This window comes from Onychostoma macrolepis, chromosome 14, assembly GCF_012432095.1.
Source record: "Onychostoma macrolepis isolate SWU-2019 chromosome 14, ASM1243209v1, whole genome shotgun sequence".
Taxonomy (NCBI): Eukaryota; Metazoa; Chordata; class Actinopteri; order Cypriniformes; family Cyprinidae; genus Onychostoma; species Onychostoma macrolepis.
The window spans coordinates 6844813-6858099 of record NC_081168.1 but is presented as its reverse complement, the minus strand read 5'-3'; the positions used below and the strand labels follow the sequence as shown (position 1 = coordinate 6858099).

The 13287-nt window shown below is 40.9% G+C and overlaps 1 protein-coding gene across 5 annotated transcripts in view; it reads right to left on the bottom strand.

Moving 5' to 3' along the window:
• The window catches only part of tenm2a (teneurin transmembrane protein 2a), a 646939-nt gene that overhangs the window by 224181 nt on the left and 409471 nt on the right, over nucleotides 1-13287 (bottom strand). For 4 of the 5 annotated variants that reach the window (XM_058798657.1, XM_058798659.1, XM_058798660.1 and 1 more), the window contains one exon: nucleotides 7665-7940. The exons of the other annotated variant lie outside the window; for it this stretch is intronic. In XM_058798657.1, the coding sequence (XP_058654640.1) occupies nucleotides 7665-7940 (276 nt within the window). The remainder of the gene's footprint in view (nucleotides 1-7664; nucleotides 7941-13287) is intronic. 5 annotated transcript variants of the gene reach the window in all.

Genomic DNA, 13287 nt, shown 5'->3' with positions numbered 1-13287 from the left:
AAAAATCAGTACAGCACACACACAAAGACTGTAGGGTGACAGACAGATGTTCGTCTCAAAAAGGTCAGGCAGCTAAATATAACTTCCATCTTCACCCCCCTTTATTATATATTGTGGTGTATGATGGTTAGCCAGTGGGCAGCAGAAAAATCTACACAGCATCGAGATGAGAGAGGATGGTTAAAGCTTGGATTTACTGGGGCCCAATTGATCGGTGCACATAAAGGGCCCCTGCGTCGGCCTGGGTCCGTTTCATTAACTAAAGCTGCAATGTAATGAACCCAGCAATGGCAATCTCGACTCCAATATTCTACAGGAAGCAGGAAGAGGACTGAAGGAGACCTCTCAAGGGAGAGTTGTAAAAGGCAGGAATATTTAATGCTTGAATCAATGTCCACGGCGACTCTTATATCATCTAATGCATGTTTTAATCATTCTTCGCTGAGATCAGTGTAATTCAGATGTAAGGCATGGACTCTGCCGCAGAAATTTACAAGTGTGCTCCTTTCACCTACGGATGGCGACGATATACAGAGTTTTATGAGCACGTCTGCTGGCTGACCGTAAATTTTCTTAAATGTTTGGGAAAATGAAAAGCACCGCAGCTTGTCACTTTATTTGTTTGTTTGTTCAGCGGTTTGTTGATGAGGTTGGCAAAAAAAAAAAAAAGTCTCAGACTTCAAACTACATATTTCATCCTTTAATAAAAATAAATAAACAAATAAATAAATGAATAAAATAGAAAACAAACAAACAAACAAATAAATAGTACTTTTGATGGTTTATTTATTTTTTATTATTATTATTATTTTATTTATTTTTTTATTATAAAAAAAATGCAACTGTATTCCAAACTAATACTATTGTGGTAACACGCCATCGGCATCATACCTTTTTGTCTGGCACAAATGTGTGAGTTTGTTTACCTTCCATCAAATTACTCTATGACATTTCCCTTCTTTACAACTTTAGTGGAGGAGGTCAATACGACCTTTGTGGAGATTCACAAAAAGCTTTTACTCAACCTCAGTTCTCAACAGTTCTGACAGAAAAGAGAGTGGCTTCTTCACAAATGATTTTATCCACTTCACTGTCAACCATCGGCCATATGAAAATCTGAATGTTGTTTATTGACTTCTTGTTTCTATTCAGTGTTAGATAAGAGGTTAAACATTTGTAAATGGCAAAGGACAATCCGGCGAGGAAAAAGCAGAAGTGAATTGAAGTTCATAAGTAGTTGGTACTTAACTTGGAGTGGCCCTTCCATTAGTCAACGTGTGTAAGAAATAATTGTGAAAGCTGATACGTTTCACTGAGGGTCATTAGTTGTGCAATAAAACTCTCAATTTGAGTTGACCTCAAAGAAAGTTAAAACATTATTTCAAGAAATATATTCCGGCACAATCTCACAGCTCTCCTACCAATCAGCATCCTTTTTTCAGCAGCACATGCAAAATAGCGAAATATTCATTAAACACATCCTGCAAACACACAAACCCCTTCATGCATCTGTACTGTGTTCCTTTAGCCCACATGCAGTCAACTCATTTCAGCGAGTATCAAATAATTCCAGTCTCCTCTCTAAGATATGAATATCCCAGCATGCAACTTTGATTTCTCTCTTCTTCTACTGATGCTCTTTTCTTCCTTATTAACGAGGCCTCTCCTGATGCTCCCATTACAGGATTGATTGCAGTTATTTGCAGAGAGCCTCATTCATACCATAATCTTCGGCACAAATCTCACTCGCGCTACACATCTGCAAAAAGGGCCACGATCGGTTCGGTTCAATCTTGTTGGTTTAATGCGAGTCCGCCCCCACGTCGTTGCAAAATTCGCATTAACTAAAGCATATGATTCATGGTTATTCATTCAGAGTAAGTGGAGCTGATAAAAAAGGAAAACAATTTCAGTTATTGTAATAATGAAACGTAATGGTCAGTCCCACAATCCTCTCTGTCATGTGCTGCACGTCTATGGTCATGGGCCTCCTAAACAGGCAGACACACACACAGCAGGGAAACATTTAAGTTGCAAACTTAATTATCTTAAATGTCTTGTAACAGAAAACGAAGAAATCATCAAGAAGAAAACACAATTTTTCAGAGTCCCAAACAAAGCTTCTTAAACGCTTAGTGACGCAGATCAGTGAGGGAGAATACAAATAATCCAGCAAACAAAAGCCGCCCGCTCTTCTCGCAGCATGGGGCGCCAAGGTGGCTTTGTTTACCGAACGTGATGCGAAACGCTGATTGCCGAACCGCTGCCAAATGCAACTCGCATGGGACTGCAACCGAATGATGGGATAATTTCTTATCTGGCTGGAGTACAAATACTTATGCAAACAAACATGCTGCAGAGTGCAGCAATGACAGACAACCTTGTCTGGACAGCCGGCCACCACTTCGCACCTCCATGAACGGCTGGATTCACTTGAAATACTGGAGTTAAATACTACAGAGACAGCAGCAAGAAATGACGGCACCCATGCAGCATAATGGTGCCCCAGACACGTAAAGACCACTGACTCTTTGCTCTGGGAGACGTAGCATGTGGGCATTAATCAGTCACTCAAATTGAACAGGCTTCCAGTCATCCAGCCTGCTTAATAAGACAATCACCTGGCCTCATTATCAAGCTCCCTGTGCACCTCATCCGGCATCAAAAAGTAGTGAGGAGAATATTCTAGGAGGATCACATGGAAGAGACGCCATCGATAAGCAACAAGAGTCAAATAAGGATTTGTTTTATCCGTCCCAGAGGGAATTGAACTCTTTAATTTACTATTGACTCTTTTAAAGTGAGATGATAGTGTGTGCGCAGTATGAATGAAGTTACAGTATAAGGAAGCTTTTGTTATGATGATGAACAATGTGCTATACTAAATTACTGTTTACAAACAAATGCTTGGCAACGACAATTCCAGGTTCTTCTAGCACCCTAGAAAATAGTTTACCCAAAAATTTAAATTCTGTCATTAATTTCTCGCCCTCATGTTGTTCCAAACCGTAAGATAGCAACGGAACTACCATGAAGGTACTCTGAACATCATTAAAATAGTCCATGTGACATCAGTGGTTCAACCTTAATTTTATTAAGCAATAAGAATACTTTTCGTGCACAAAGAAAACAAAAATAATGCCTTCATTCAATGATTTCTGCTCTTTTGTGTCGCATGCGTGTGCATTCCTCTGCTTGTAAATGAAGGTTGAACCACTGATGTCACATTGACTATTTTGACAATGTCCTTAACTATCTTTCTGGGCATTGAAAGTGTTGCATTGCTGTCTATGCAGGGTCAGAAAGCTCTTAGATGTCATCAAAAATATCTTAATTTGTGTTCTGAAAATGAACTAAGGTCTTACGGATTTGGAACAACATGAGGGTGAGTAATTAATGACAGAATTTTAATTTTTGGGTGAACTATTCCTCCTTTAAAATTGCTTTGTGTTTGTTGAAACATCTCATTTCTAAAAGGATAGTGGAGATTTGGGCATCCTTCGACCTTCATTGATCTAGAGACACTCAGGATTTGACATTATGATACTTCACAAATCATGGTCATTATGATAAGACTTGGGCTGGCTGCATAAGCCATGTTATGTTAAGACTGTGTATTCGTAACTAGTGATCAACTAGCAGTCAAGCAGTCAACTAATCAGTGTAACTTTTCATTCTCAAAGTTAATAACTGACTTAAAATAAAAATAAAATATCTGCATTGCTTTATATGGCAATGGCATGTCGGCATGTCCAAGTCAAAACAGTAACAGCAACAACACAGAAGAGTTTGTAGCTGCGGCACTGGACTACTCTGTTTAGCAGCAGCAGAAACGTGGGAGGCTGGTATGCGCAGCATTATTGTCTACACTGGTCTCAGAATTCAAAGAGGTGTGCAGAGCAGGCCGACTAGTAGTATATTGTTATTTTCTGCACAACCTGCACTTCACAACAACAACTTTATTTCTGCAATGACTTTCAGCATGTTTCCTACAGCAATGTCTGACATGTTTAGGTTTTTTGTGGAGCAAAATCCATTCAAAGCAGTCAGACTGAAACAGATTTCCAGAAATGTGATATGAATATGATTTCAAACCCCATATGAATGTAACTTAAAATGGATTTTTAAAAATCGTATTTCATGTGATCATTTGCCGTTCCAAACAGATATGCACAAAATTCGGATTTGGATCTGAACAAGGCTTTAGTGATCCGTATCACACTGCCTCAAAAGGCAACTTTTAATTTCCACACTGCAGCCGCTGCGAAAATCATAAAGTCAACTTTTATGTAATGATGATTTTGTATAAAAGAGATCACTATAGAAGATCTAATGGGACATGTTACCACCACAGTCCATACTGGCTTTTTTTTTTTTTTCAAATAAATGCTGCTATTCTGAACTTTCTATTCATTAAAGAATCCTGGGATAAAATGTATCATGATTTCTACAAAAAAATCAAGCAGCACAGACTGTGGAATGGCTGCAGAAAATTCAGCTATGCCATCACAGGAATAAACTACAATATATAAAATATATAATACAATTTTACAACATTACTGATTTTACTAGTTTTGATTTGCAGTTTTGGTTAGGATTAGATACATTCAAAATCGTGGTAATGTATATTTCACATCCAGTGGTATTTATTTTTGTATTCATTTTTACTTCTATATGGCACAGTTATTAGACTTGATGAATAGTGAACAAAATTCTGCATTATTTACTTGACAGTGTGTATTTTACAACCTCCTACATGTCTTGCAACATCATATACTGAATAGGTTAGAACTTGTTTTAATTTAAATTCACAAAGAAAAGGCTGTGTATATTTCTTACTATATGCATCACATTTGAATAACTTGTATTAATTTGAACAGATATTAAATAACACTAAACAAATAATTAAAGCTCAGTACTGCTCAGTCTTAGCTAAAAGCTGCTTGTCTGAAGAACCTTGAAGAGCAACTGCTATTTTTATCTTAACAACTTCTGACTCTGTGCCCAATCAGATATTGACTAGTATGCCCATGTCTAGACCTAACATCTCAAAAGCACAAATGGATGTTTTTAGTCAAAGCGGGTGGTAGACTTTGAAAGCTGCCTTTACTTCTGGAAGAGTATTTGGAAAGAGGCAGACGGAGGGTGATAATGGATGAAAATTTTCTTCTGACCCCATTCACTCTCCCTTTGTGAGTGACACCTGTCTTTCATAGTGATTGGTGCTGCTGACACATACTTATAACAAGGCAAAAGAGGAAGATGAGAGAGAGAAGTATATTGAAGTGCATCAGCATGCACAAAAAAATGTGAAAGAAAAAAGATAAGGGGCAAAGATAGGGGTGAGGCTTCAAAGCGTGTTAGAAGTGGAAAGACAGAAATGACAGATTTACTTGCTTCTATTTTGAACGTACGCTTTCTTCCTTGTGCGAACACATCCACTGAAAGCAATATCCCGCTTCTAATTCAGTTCAGCTGTAAGAAAGCTTTATTTTCTCAAGCACAGACTCACAGAACTATCAATCACACCCTATCTAGTTTTTCATGTAAGTTTTTCATATGTATATGTATATATATAGCCACAAGCAAAAATCCAAGAACATGTTTGGAGAACATAATAGGTCTAATGGATGCACAAGGCCAATTCTGGGTAAAATAATCCTTATAGAATCACTGTACTTATATGTACACCTTCACGATGATTGCCCAATCAAAATTTAAATTAATACCATCTGAATTTTGATAGGCCCTTAGCAGCCTGATTTTAGACCTTTGTTAGCCCCTGCCATGAATAAGATGCATGAAACATTCGTTCAGTGAAACAGTTAAGATGGGCTGAATTCATAATAGCATAATACTGTTACTATGTATTTACAGTATATGGCAGAAATAGTAAGAGTGGTATGCTAGTATGCCAAATTACAAGAATAGCATGCCAAATTTATATGTTCAACCTTTTATATGACAGAAATAATAGGGGTAGTATTGCTAGTATGCCAATGTCATATTGATTAATTTCTTAATTTCTTTAAGTATGCTAGTATTTCTAGTAATTAGTAATTTATTTATATATGTATAGTGTAGTGTCTCTAACAGTAGTATGCCATTAAAAATAGCATGCTGAATTTCTAATTATATTTCTTTATCATTAGAAACGGCTTACTGTACTTTTTTCTTTATAGGACAGAAATAGTATGAGTTGTATATATGCTAGTGTATTATTTGGAATAGAATACTGATTTAGTTTGAAATAGTATGCTAGTATGCCAATCGCCTACTGAGTATGCTATTCAGAACAGCATAGTGAATTCTTATCTTTATAAGGCCAAAACAAGTAGCACGGTATGCGAAATAGCATATAATATTTTTTTAAATATATAAATTTCATATAAAAAACATTTATATGGCAAAATATAGCAAAAATGTTAAGTATTTTAATTTTTCTTTTTTTTTTTTCTTTCTCTTTAAGCAGAAAATCGGTGCTTGGTCCCCTAAAAAAGCACCATAAGTCATATGTATCGATCGACTATATGTTTTAAATCTCAGTATAATTGTTGTTGGTACAAGGCAACATTATTAAGCTTTAAAAAAAGTCTTAAATTTACCATAGACGGTTCCTCTGTGACTCACACATCCTGCACAGATTATCAGGCACAGCCTGGGCGACATTTAATTGGGATTTCAGTGGGAATGAGCCACGGTGCCACACTGAGAGACGGTGTCCAGCTCGCGTCCACTGCTGTTGGAGCAGACAGGCATGCGATCTGGTGACTGGCACATGCTGTGCCCACGCACTTCCCGTGCCGTAAAAACCGAAGACGGCGTTAGGAAACAGCGGCTGGGAGATTAGCGTGGCAATTATCTGTGAAGCAATTATCAGCCGGCGAGATGAAGACGACTGCTTTCCAAGGTGTTTCTTTATGTGTTTAATAGCTGTAGAGTAGTTTGATAAATTGTCAGAGCGAGTTTGTGCGATGCTAGAATTCACGGCTGACGGATCTGTTTGAGGTCTGATACAGTGAGAACTCAATTAATTAGGAGGAGTTTTTGTCTTTTCATTAACCTACTCTGACACTTTCTACAAACTATGCTAAGATTTAAGATGCCACCAAATTAACAAGGAGTGTGGAATCGAGGAACATGTTGCCGAATTCCTGCCAGGAAAGGTACCGAGAGGCATTCAGTTGTCAACAATAATATCCTTGCAGGCAGATGTGTGGAGAAACGCGTGGGGGGAGAAAAGCCACAATGTTTTCGCTTGATGAACATGTTTTCTTTTGACTTTTTTAAAACTTCTTTCGGTGTATGATCTTTTTATATTAAATGAGTGTGACATGTCATGCTGTATCCAATCTATTTATACACGTATCCAGTGGCAGATTAGCTTTAAAGCACTGCAGTTTGACTAACAAAAGCAGATGTGGTTTGGGAAATGATTACCGATGCACAGTGGCACCCAGGTAAGAGCAATGCAAAATGAAATTCATTCAGCTCTAAACGAGTCGAACAAATAAAAGTGAATGTTTTATCACGTTGCACATTTTTGGCATCTGTTCTCACACACTTACACTCTAAACGCCTTAAAGATTTCTCTCGCACCCTCGGTTTCTCGTAAACACGACACTCGCTCTTTGCTCTGCTAATTCTCGCATACTATCTCTCACCTGATTCGTCGTCAGACTTGTTCTCGTTCTCGGAGTCGGTGAGGGTGAGAGCTGAGTTCTCCCGGCTGGAGAGGCCAGAGCTGCGGCGGGACTTGATGTCATGGCCGGCCCACAGCTGGATGACTTGCTCTGGTGAGATCGGGCCCTCTGGGTCGGAGTCCGCGTCAGAGCCGGCGCTCAGAGAGTAGCCGCGCTGCAAGAGGCCGATGTCTGGGCAGTACGCGTTCTGATGCGGGGCCGGTTCACAAATGCCTAGCTCAGCTAGAGTAAAGTTCCCTAAAGTGGTAAAAACAAAGCATGATCAGTCAGTCGTTAATGTGTAAGGAAGGATTGGCCTGAGACTGCTGTGATTCATCCTGTGAAGAAATCAAGGCCCAATCCCATTTCTACCCCTTAGCCTTTGCCCTTTCCCCTACCCCTCCACTTCGCGCGTTCACTTGAAGGGGTAGGGGTGTCTCGATTCTCTTTTGGTTGGAGGGGTAGGGGTAAGGGGAAGGTGCCAGATAGCCCTTCAAATGAAGATTTTTCAGGACCACACTTGAAACGAAGGGGTATGAATAACGAAACCCTTTTTCTAAAATATTGTCAAATAGAGAGAGAGAGAGAGAGAGATGAGAGAGATGAGAGTTGCGTGTATGCGCGTCTCTTTACAATGAGTGAGTTTACTTCAAAAACAGCGATTTTATCCTCTCGTTGCTGCAAAATATAATTAGCGATTCAGTATTTAAACTGTTATTAATAAAAGTTTCTTTGCTCCTGGATGTGTGAGCTGCGCGATCTCCGATGTGTGTGTGTGTGTGTACGTCAGCAGCGCATTAATATAGGCTTTAACGCACACCAACACACCAGTATAGGTGTGTGTATTGTAGGAGCTAGATGACATATGATGATGTGTGACGGTATAGTAGTGGTGTCACAGTTCTTAGGGAATTATTTTCACCCCTACCCCTTGACACTCTGTTTCAAGGGACAAGGGGAAGGGTAGGTGGAGGGGGTAGGGGAAGGGGAAGGGGTATAAAATAGAATTGGTATTGGGCCCAAGTCATTTACACACACTACACACTTCAGCTACACTAATCAAGGAAGTTAACCAACTAAACTAATGAACTAGCTTTAAACAGTGCATACATCCTTTCTAATAACATCCAAAACTAAAAACCATCACTTGGCAGGACATAAAACACAGGATATCACGACTGTGTAATGCTTTGGTAGCGAGTCGACTCAATACTATGATACCAGACCAGAATTTCAGCATTAATTTTAATCGAACAACAATATTGACAAGAAAAAGAGAAAACAAGAAAATTGATTTTAAATTATTTCTGATTGTTTACTTGATTGCATGAGTACACTCTTAAATATAAAGGTGCTTCATGATGCCATAGAATAACCTGTTTGTCTAAATGGTTCCATAAAGAACCTTTAACATCTGAAGAACCTTTCTGCTTCACAAAAGGTTCTTTGTGGCGAAAGAAGGTTCTTCAGATTATAAAAAGGTAAGAAAGATGGTTCTTTAAAAAACCTTTGACTGAATGTTTCTTCTTTGTGAAACCAAAAATGGTTCTTCTATGGCATTGCCGTAAATAACCTTTTAACCACCTTTATTTTTAAGAGTGTAATGTTTACTTAACTGAGAAATACTTGAAGGCCTCATACTTTGTTTTTGCTTATTGTGCTCAATTTTATAATAATATTTAACTGTTTTTTTTTGTTTGTTTTTTTTAAAGGAGTGTTATTTAGCAGATTTGTTTTTCTGTGTTACCACAAATCGTAAAACGTCAGTCGTATTTGTATCAATGTTCGTCAATGATAGGAGCAAATGATAGGTCAAAATAATAGTTCCCTGTCGATACTCCACTCGTACTGCGTCTTGATAAAGACGCATATGGGAAAAAGCCTTTTTTCTCCTGAACTCAAGCCTTATTCAATCATGCAGTGAAACTGCACAACCATTGGTTCGTTCAGTGTGTAAAAAACGAACCAATGGGTCGGCACCGGAGCTGCACGAGCCTATGGCGACGAAGCCCACCAGAGCCCGCCAGAATGGGCGGAGCCATCTGGCTATATAAGCGGCCGTTTCGCCATAGGATCCTCAGATTTCTTCTCCTTCAGCGACGACAACTTCGCCTCCACTGATCCCAGAAGCCCTCTTCCAGCATGAGCGATCTGGTCTCGTTCGGTGGGAGTGACGAAGAGCTGGCCGATGACAGCGTGTCACTGGCAGCTTCGGACGCAGAGGAGCTGTTGGGCTCGGTAACTGACTTCGCCCTCCTGCCTTCGTCCGCACCCAGCGCCGCCAAACTTCTCCGTGTCCAACCAGAAAGGTTGTCATGACAGATGCCTCCAACACAGGTTGGGGGGCGCTGTGCGAAGGCAAACCGACTTTCGGCCATTGGCTTCCACATCAACTGCTTGGAAATTCTAGCAGTATGTCGAGCCTGCCAGTTCTTCCTGCCAGACCTAATAGGACGCTATGTGCTGATCCGCTTGGACAACATGTCCGTGGTGTCCAATATAAATCACCAAGGAGGTCTCTCCTCGAAGCGCCTCTTCATTCTAGTAGAGCCACTTCTGGAGTGGGCTCAACTCAACCTGCGCTCGCTGTGAGCAGCACATTTACCGGGCAAACTGAACCAGGAAGCGGATATGTTATCTTGGAGCAATGTCCCCTCAGAGGAGTGGATGCTCCATCCGCAGATGGTTCAGATGATTTGGAAGATCTTTGGCAAGGCCAAAGTAGATCTCTTCACCTCCAAAAGAAAGCTCTCACTGCCCAACATATTATTCGAAGGTCAGGGACACGTTGGCCCACGACTGGCCCAACCTCATCCTTTATGCATTCCACCCGATTGCCCTGATTACACAGGTCATCAGGCGAATCAGGGAACAAGGACACAAGGTTATCTTGGTGGCTCCTCTTTGGGAAAACCAACCTTGGTTGTCAGAGCTGACTCAGCTGCTTATAGCAGGCCCCTGGCCCGTGCTCCTGAGACGGGATCTCCTCTCTCAAGCGAACAGGACAATATGGCACCCTCGGCCCGAGCTGTGGGCTCTTCACCTTTGGCCACTCAATGGGAGCCTACTAGCCTCCCAGAGCAAGTGTTAAACACCATTTCTGAGGCCAGAGCCCCGTCTACAAGACGCCTATGTGCCCTTAAGTGGTCTGTTTTCTCCACCTGGTGCCTAGACCGTGGTGAAATTATCGGTGGTTCTGTCCTTCCTGCAGGAGCTGCTGGATAAAGGACGTTCCCCGTCCAGACTCAAGGTGTTCGTAGCAGCAATAATGGCCTTCCATGCCCCTATAGCAGGCCAATTAGTGGGCAGGAACAACTCAGTTGTCTGCTTTCTGAGGGGAGCTAAGAGGCTGAATCCGCCTCTGCCCCTCACCGTCCCTACATGGGATTTGCCCGCTACAGTCTACGAACCTTCGGTCACTGTCACTAAAGACTGCTCTGCTTCTAGCACTAGCGTCAGTTAAGCGAGTAGGAGACCTACAGTCGCTCTCAATTAGCCCTGCCTGCCTGGAATTCGGGTCAAACGACTCCAAGGTCGTCCTGAAACCGAGGCATGGTTACGTACCCAAGGTGTTTTCCACTCCATTCAGAGCTCAGGTCATCACGCTTTCCACGCTTCCTCCTTCTGAAGAGGATTGGGAGTTATCCTTGTTCTGCCCTGTCAGAGCTTTGAGGATTTACTTTGAGCGTTCCGCCTCTTTTAGACGGACGGAACAGCTCTTTGTTAGCTTCGGTAACCGTGCCAAAGGGCATCCGGTCATGAAGCAGAGACTCTCTAAGTGGATAGTGGATGCCGTTATGCTGGTGTACTCTTCCTTGGGCCTGCAATGCCCCATTGGAGTACGAGCCCATTCCACCAGAGGCATCGCCTCATTGTGGGTGTGGTCTGGCGGTGTGTCTATTACAGAGATTTGTGGAGCGGTCGGCTGGGCCTCGCCGTCCACATTTGCTAGGTTTTATAACCTGGACGTACCGGCCTTACAGGCCAGGGTCCTCTCTGCTTAAATGGGCACACATATACTACGTTATGGGAACAATTCTGATGGGGAACCCTTGACCGCGACGTGCTCAAGCTCTCTGGTTGGTTGCTTGCATACATTCGGTCCTGGGAGTACCGAATATGCGAGAATCATATGGAACGATCACCCAGGCCGGGTGTAACCTCTATGAGTTTAACCCGTTTTAGCCTTAGAGTATACTATTGTGCTTCCCTATGGGCAATTGAATGCTTAAGGAGGTATATTATGCATTCGTTCCTCTACCATAGCACGGCGTGATTGAATTGAGTTCCCATGTGCGTCTTTATCAAGACGCAGTACGAGTGGAGTATTGACAGGGAACGTACTCGGTTACTATCGTAACCTCGGTTCCCTAAGATACGGAACGAGTACTGCGTACTTTGCCATGCTAGGTAGCTGCACAACTCAGTCGTTGCTTCAGTCGAAATAACCTGAGGGTCCTATGGCGAAACAGCCGCTTATATAGCCAGATGGCTCCGCCCATTCTGGTGGGCTCTGGCGGGCTTCGTCTCCATAGGCTCGTGCAGCTCCGCTGCCGACCCATTGGTTCATTTTTTTACACACTGCACGAACCAATGGTTGTGCACTTTCACTGCGTGATTAAATAAGGCTTCAGTTCAGGAGAAAAGAAGGCTTTTTCCCATATGCATCTTTATCAAGACGCAGTACTCGTTCCGTATCTCAGGGAACCGAGGTTACGACAGTAACAGAGTACGTTTTTACTCTTAAAAATGTTATTTGTACTTTCAAAAGTATATATTTCACATCTATCCTCTTATTAAAATACTTTTGCCTTCCTTAATGAACTGGTGAAATTAATGAACTTTTATTTAAAGTTAAAAAGCTGATAAAGTCAATTTTAATGTGCATAAATGTATTATGCTCATACTAATGTATTCAACCTTGTGAATAAACTTTTCTTCAGTATAAAGCAGTCAGTTTTGATAATTTTATAATCATCATTGAAAATAAATTTGTCTTGAACTTGGTCACTGATCCTGCCCACATCCCGTTCACATGCCAATCCTTTATCTAAATAAATGAATAAATAAATAAATAGAAGGTCTGAAACGCACAGTATTACAAATACCAGAATAAAAAAAAAAGTTTAACTATAATGCTATAATAATATAATTATCACTAATTAATTTACCAATTAATCAAAACTCTCATATGTCATAAATTTCACCCCATTATACATTTTACAGCCTCAAAGTCTTCTACACAAAGTCCAATGATAAAATGAATGTTAACAATACAACCTTTTTAGCATTAAAAATGATATCAAACAAACAAATAATTAAATAAAAATACTGTCTCTCAAGAGGTTTTAAGGCACTATTCTGTAAAGCTGCTTTGGAACAATACAGTATGTACTGCGAAAAATGCAGTACAAATATATTGAACATTCAAATTATATATTAAGGCAGAGACTCACAAAGCAAAGGGGGGCAGCAGGAGCCTGAGGTTTAACAGCTCAAATCAGTGGACGTCAGCTCAGACGTCAGGTTATGTGTGGTGCAGGGCTAAGGGGCCTATTTTATCCTGCAGCTCTTTACCCGCTGCAAAATTTCCCTCACAGTATCA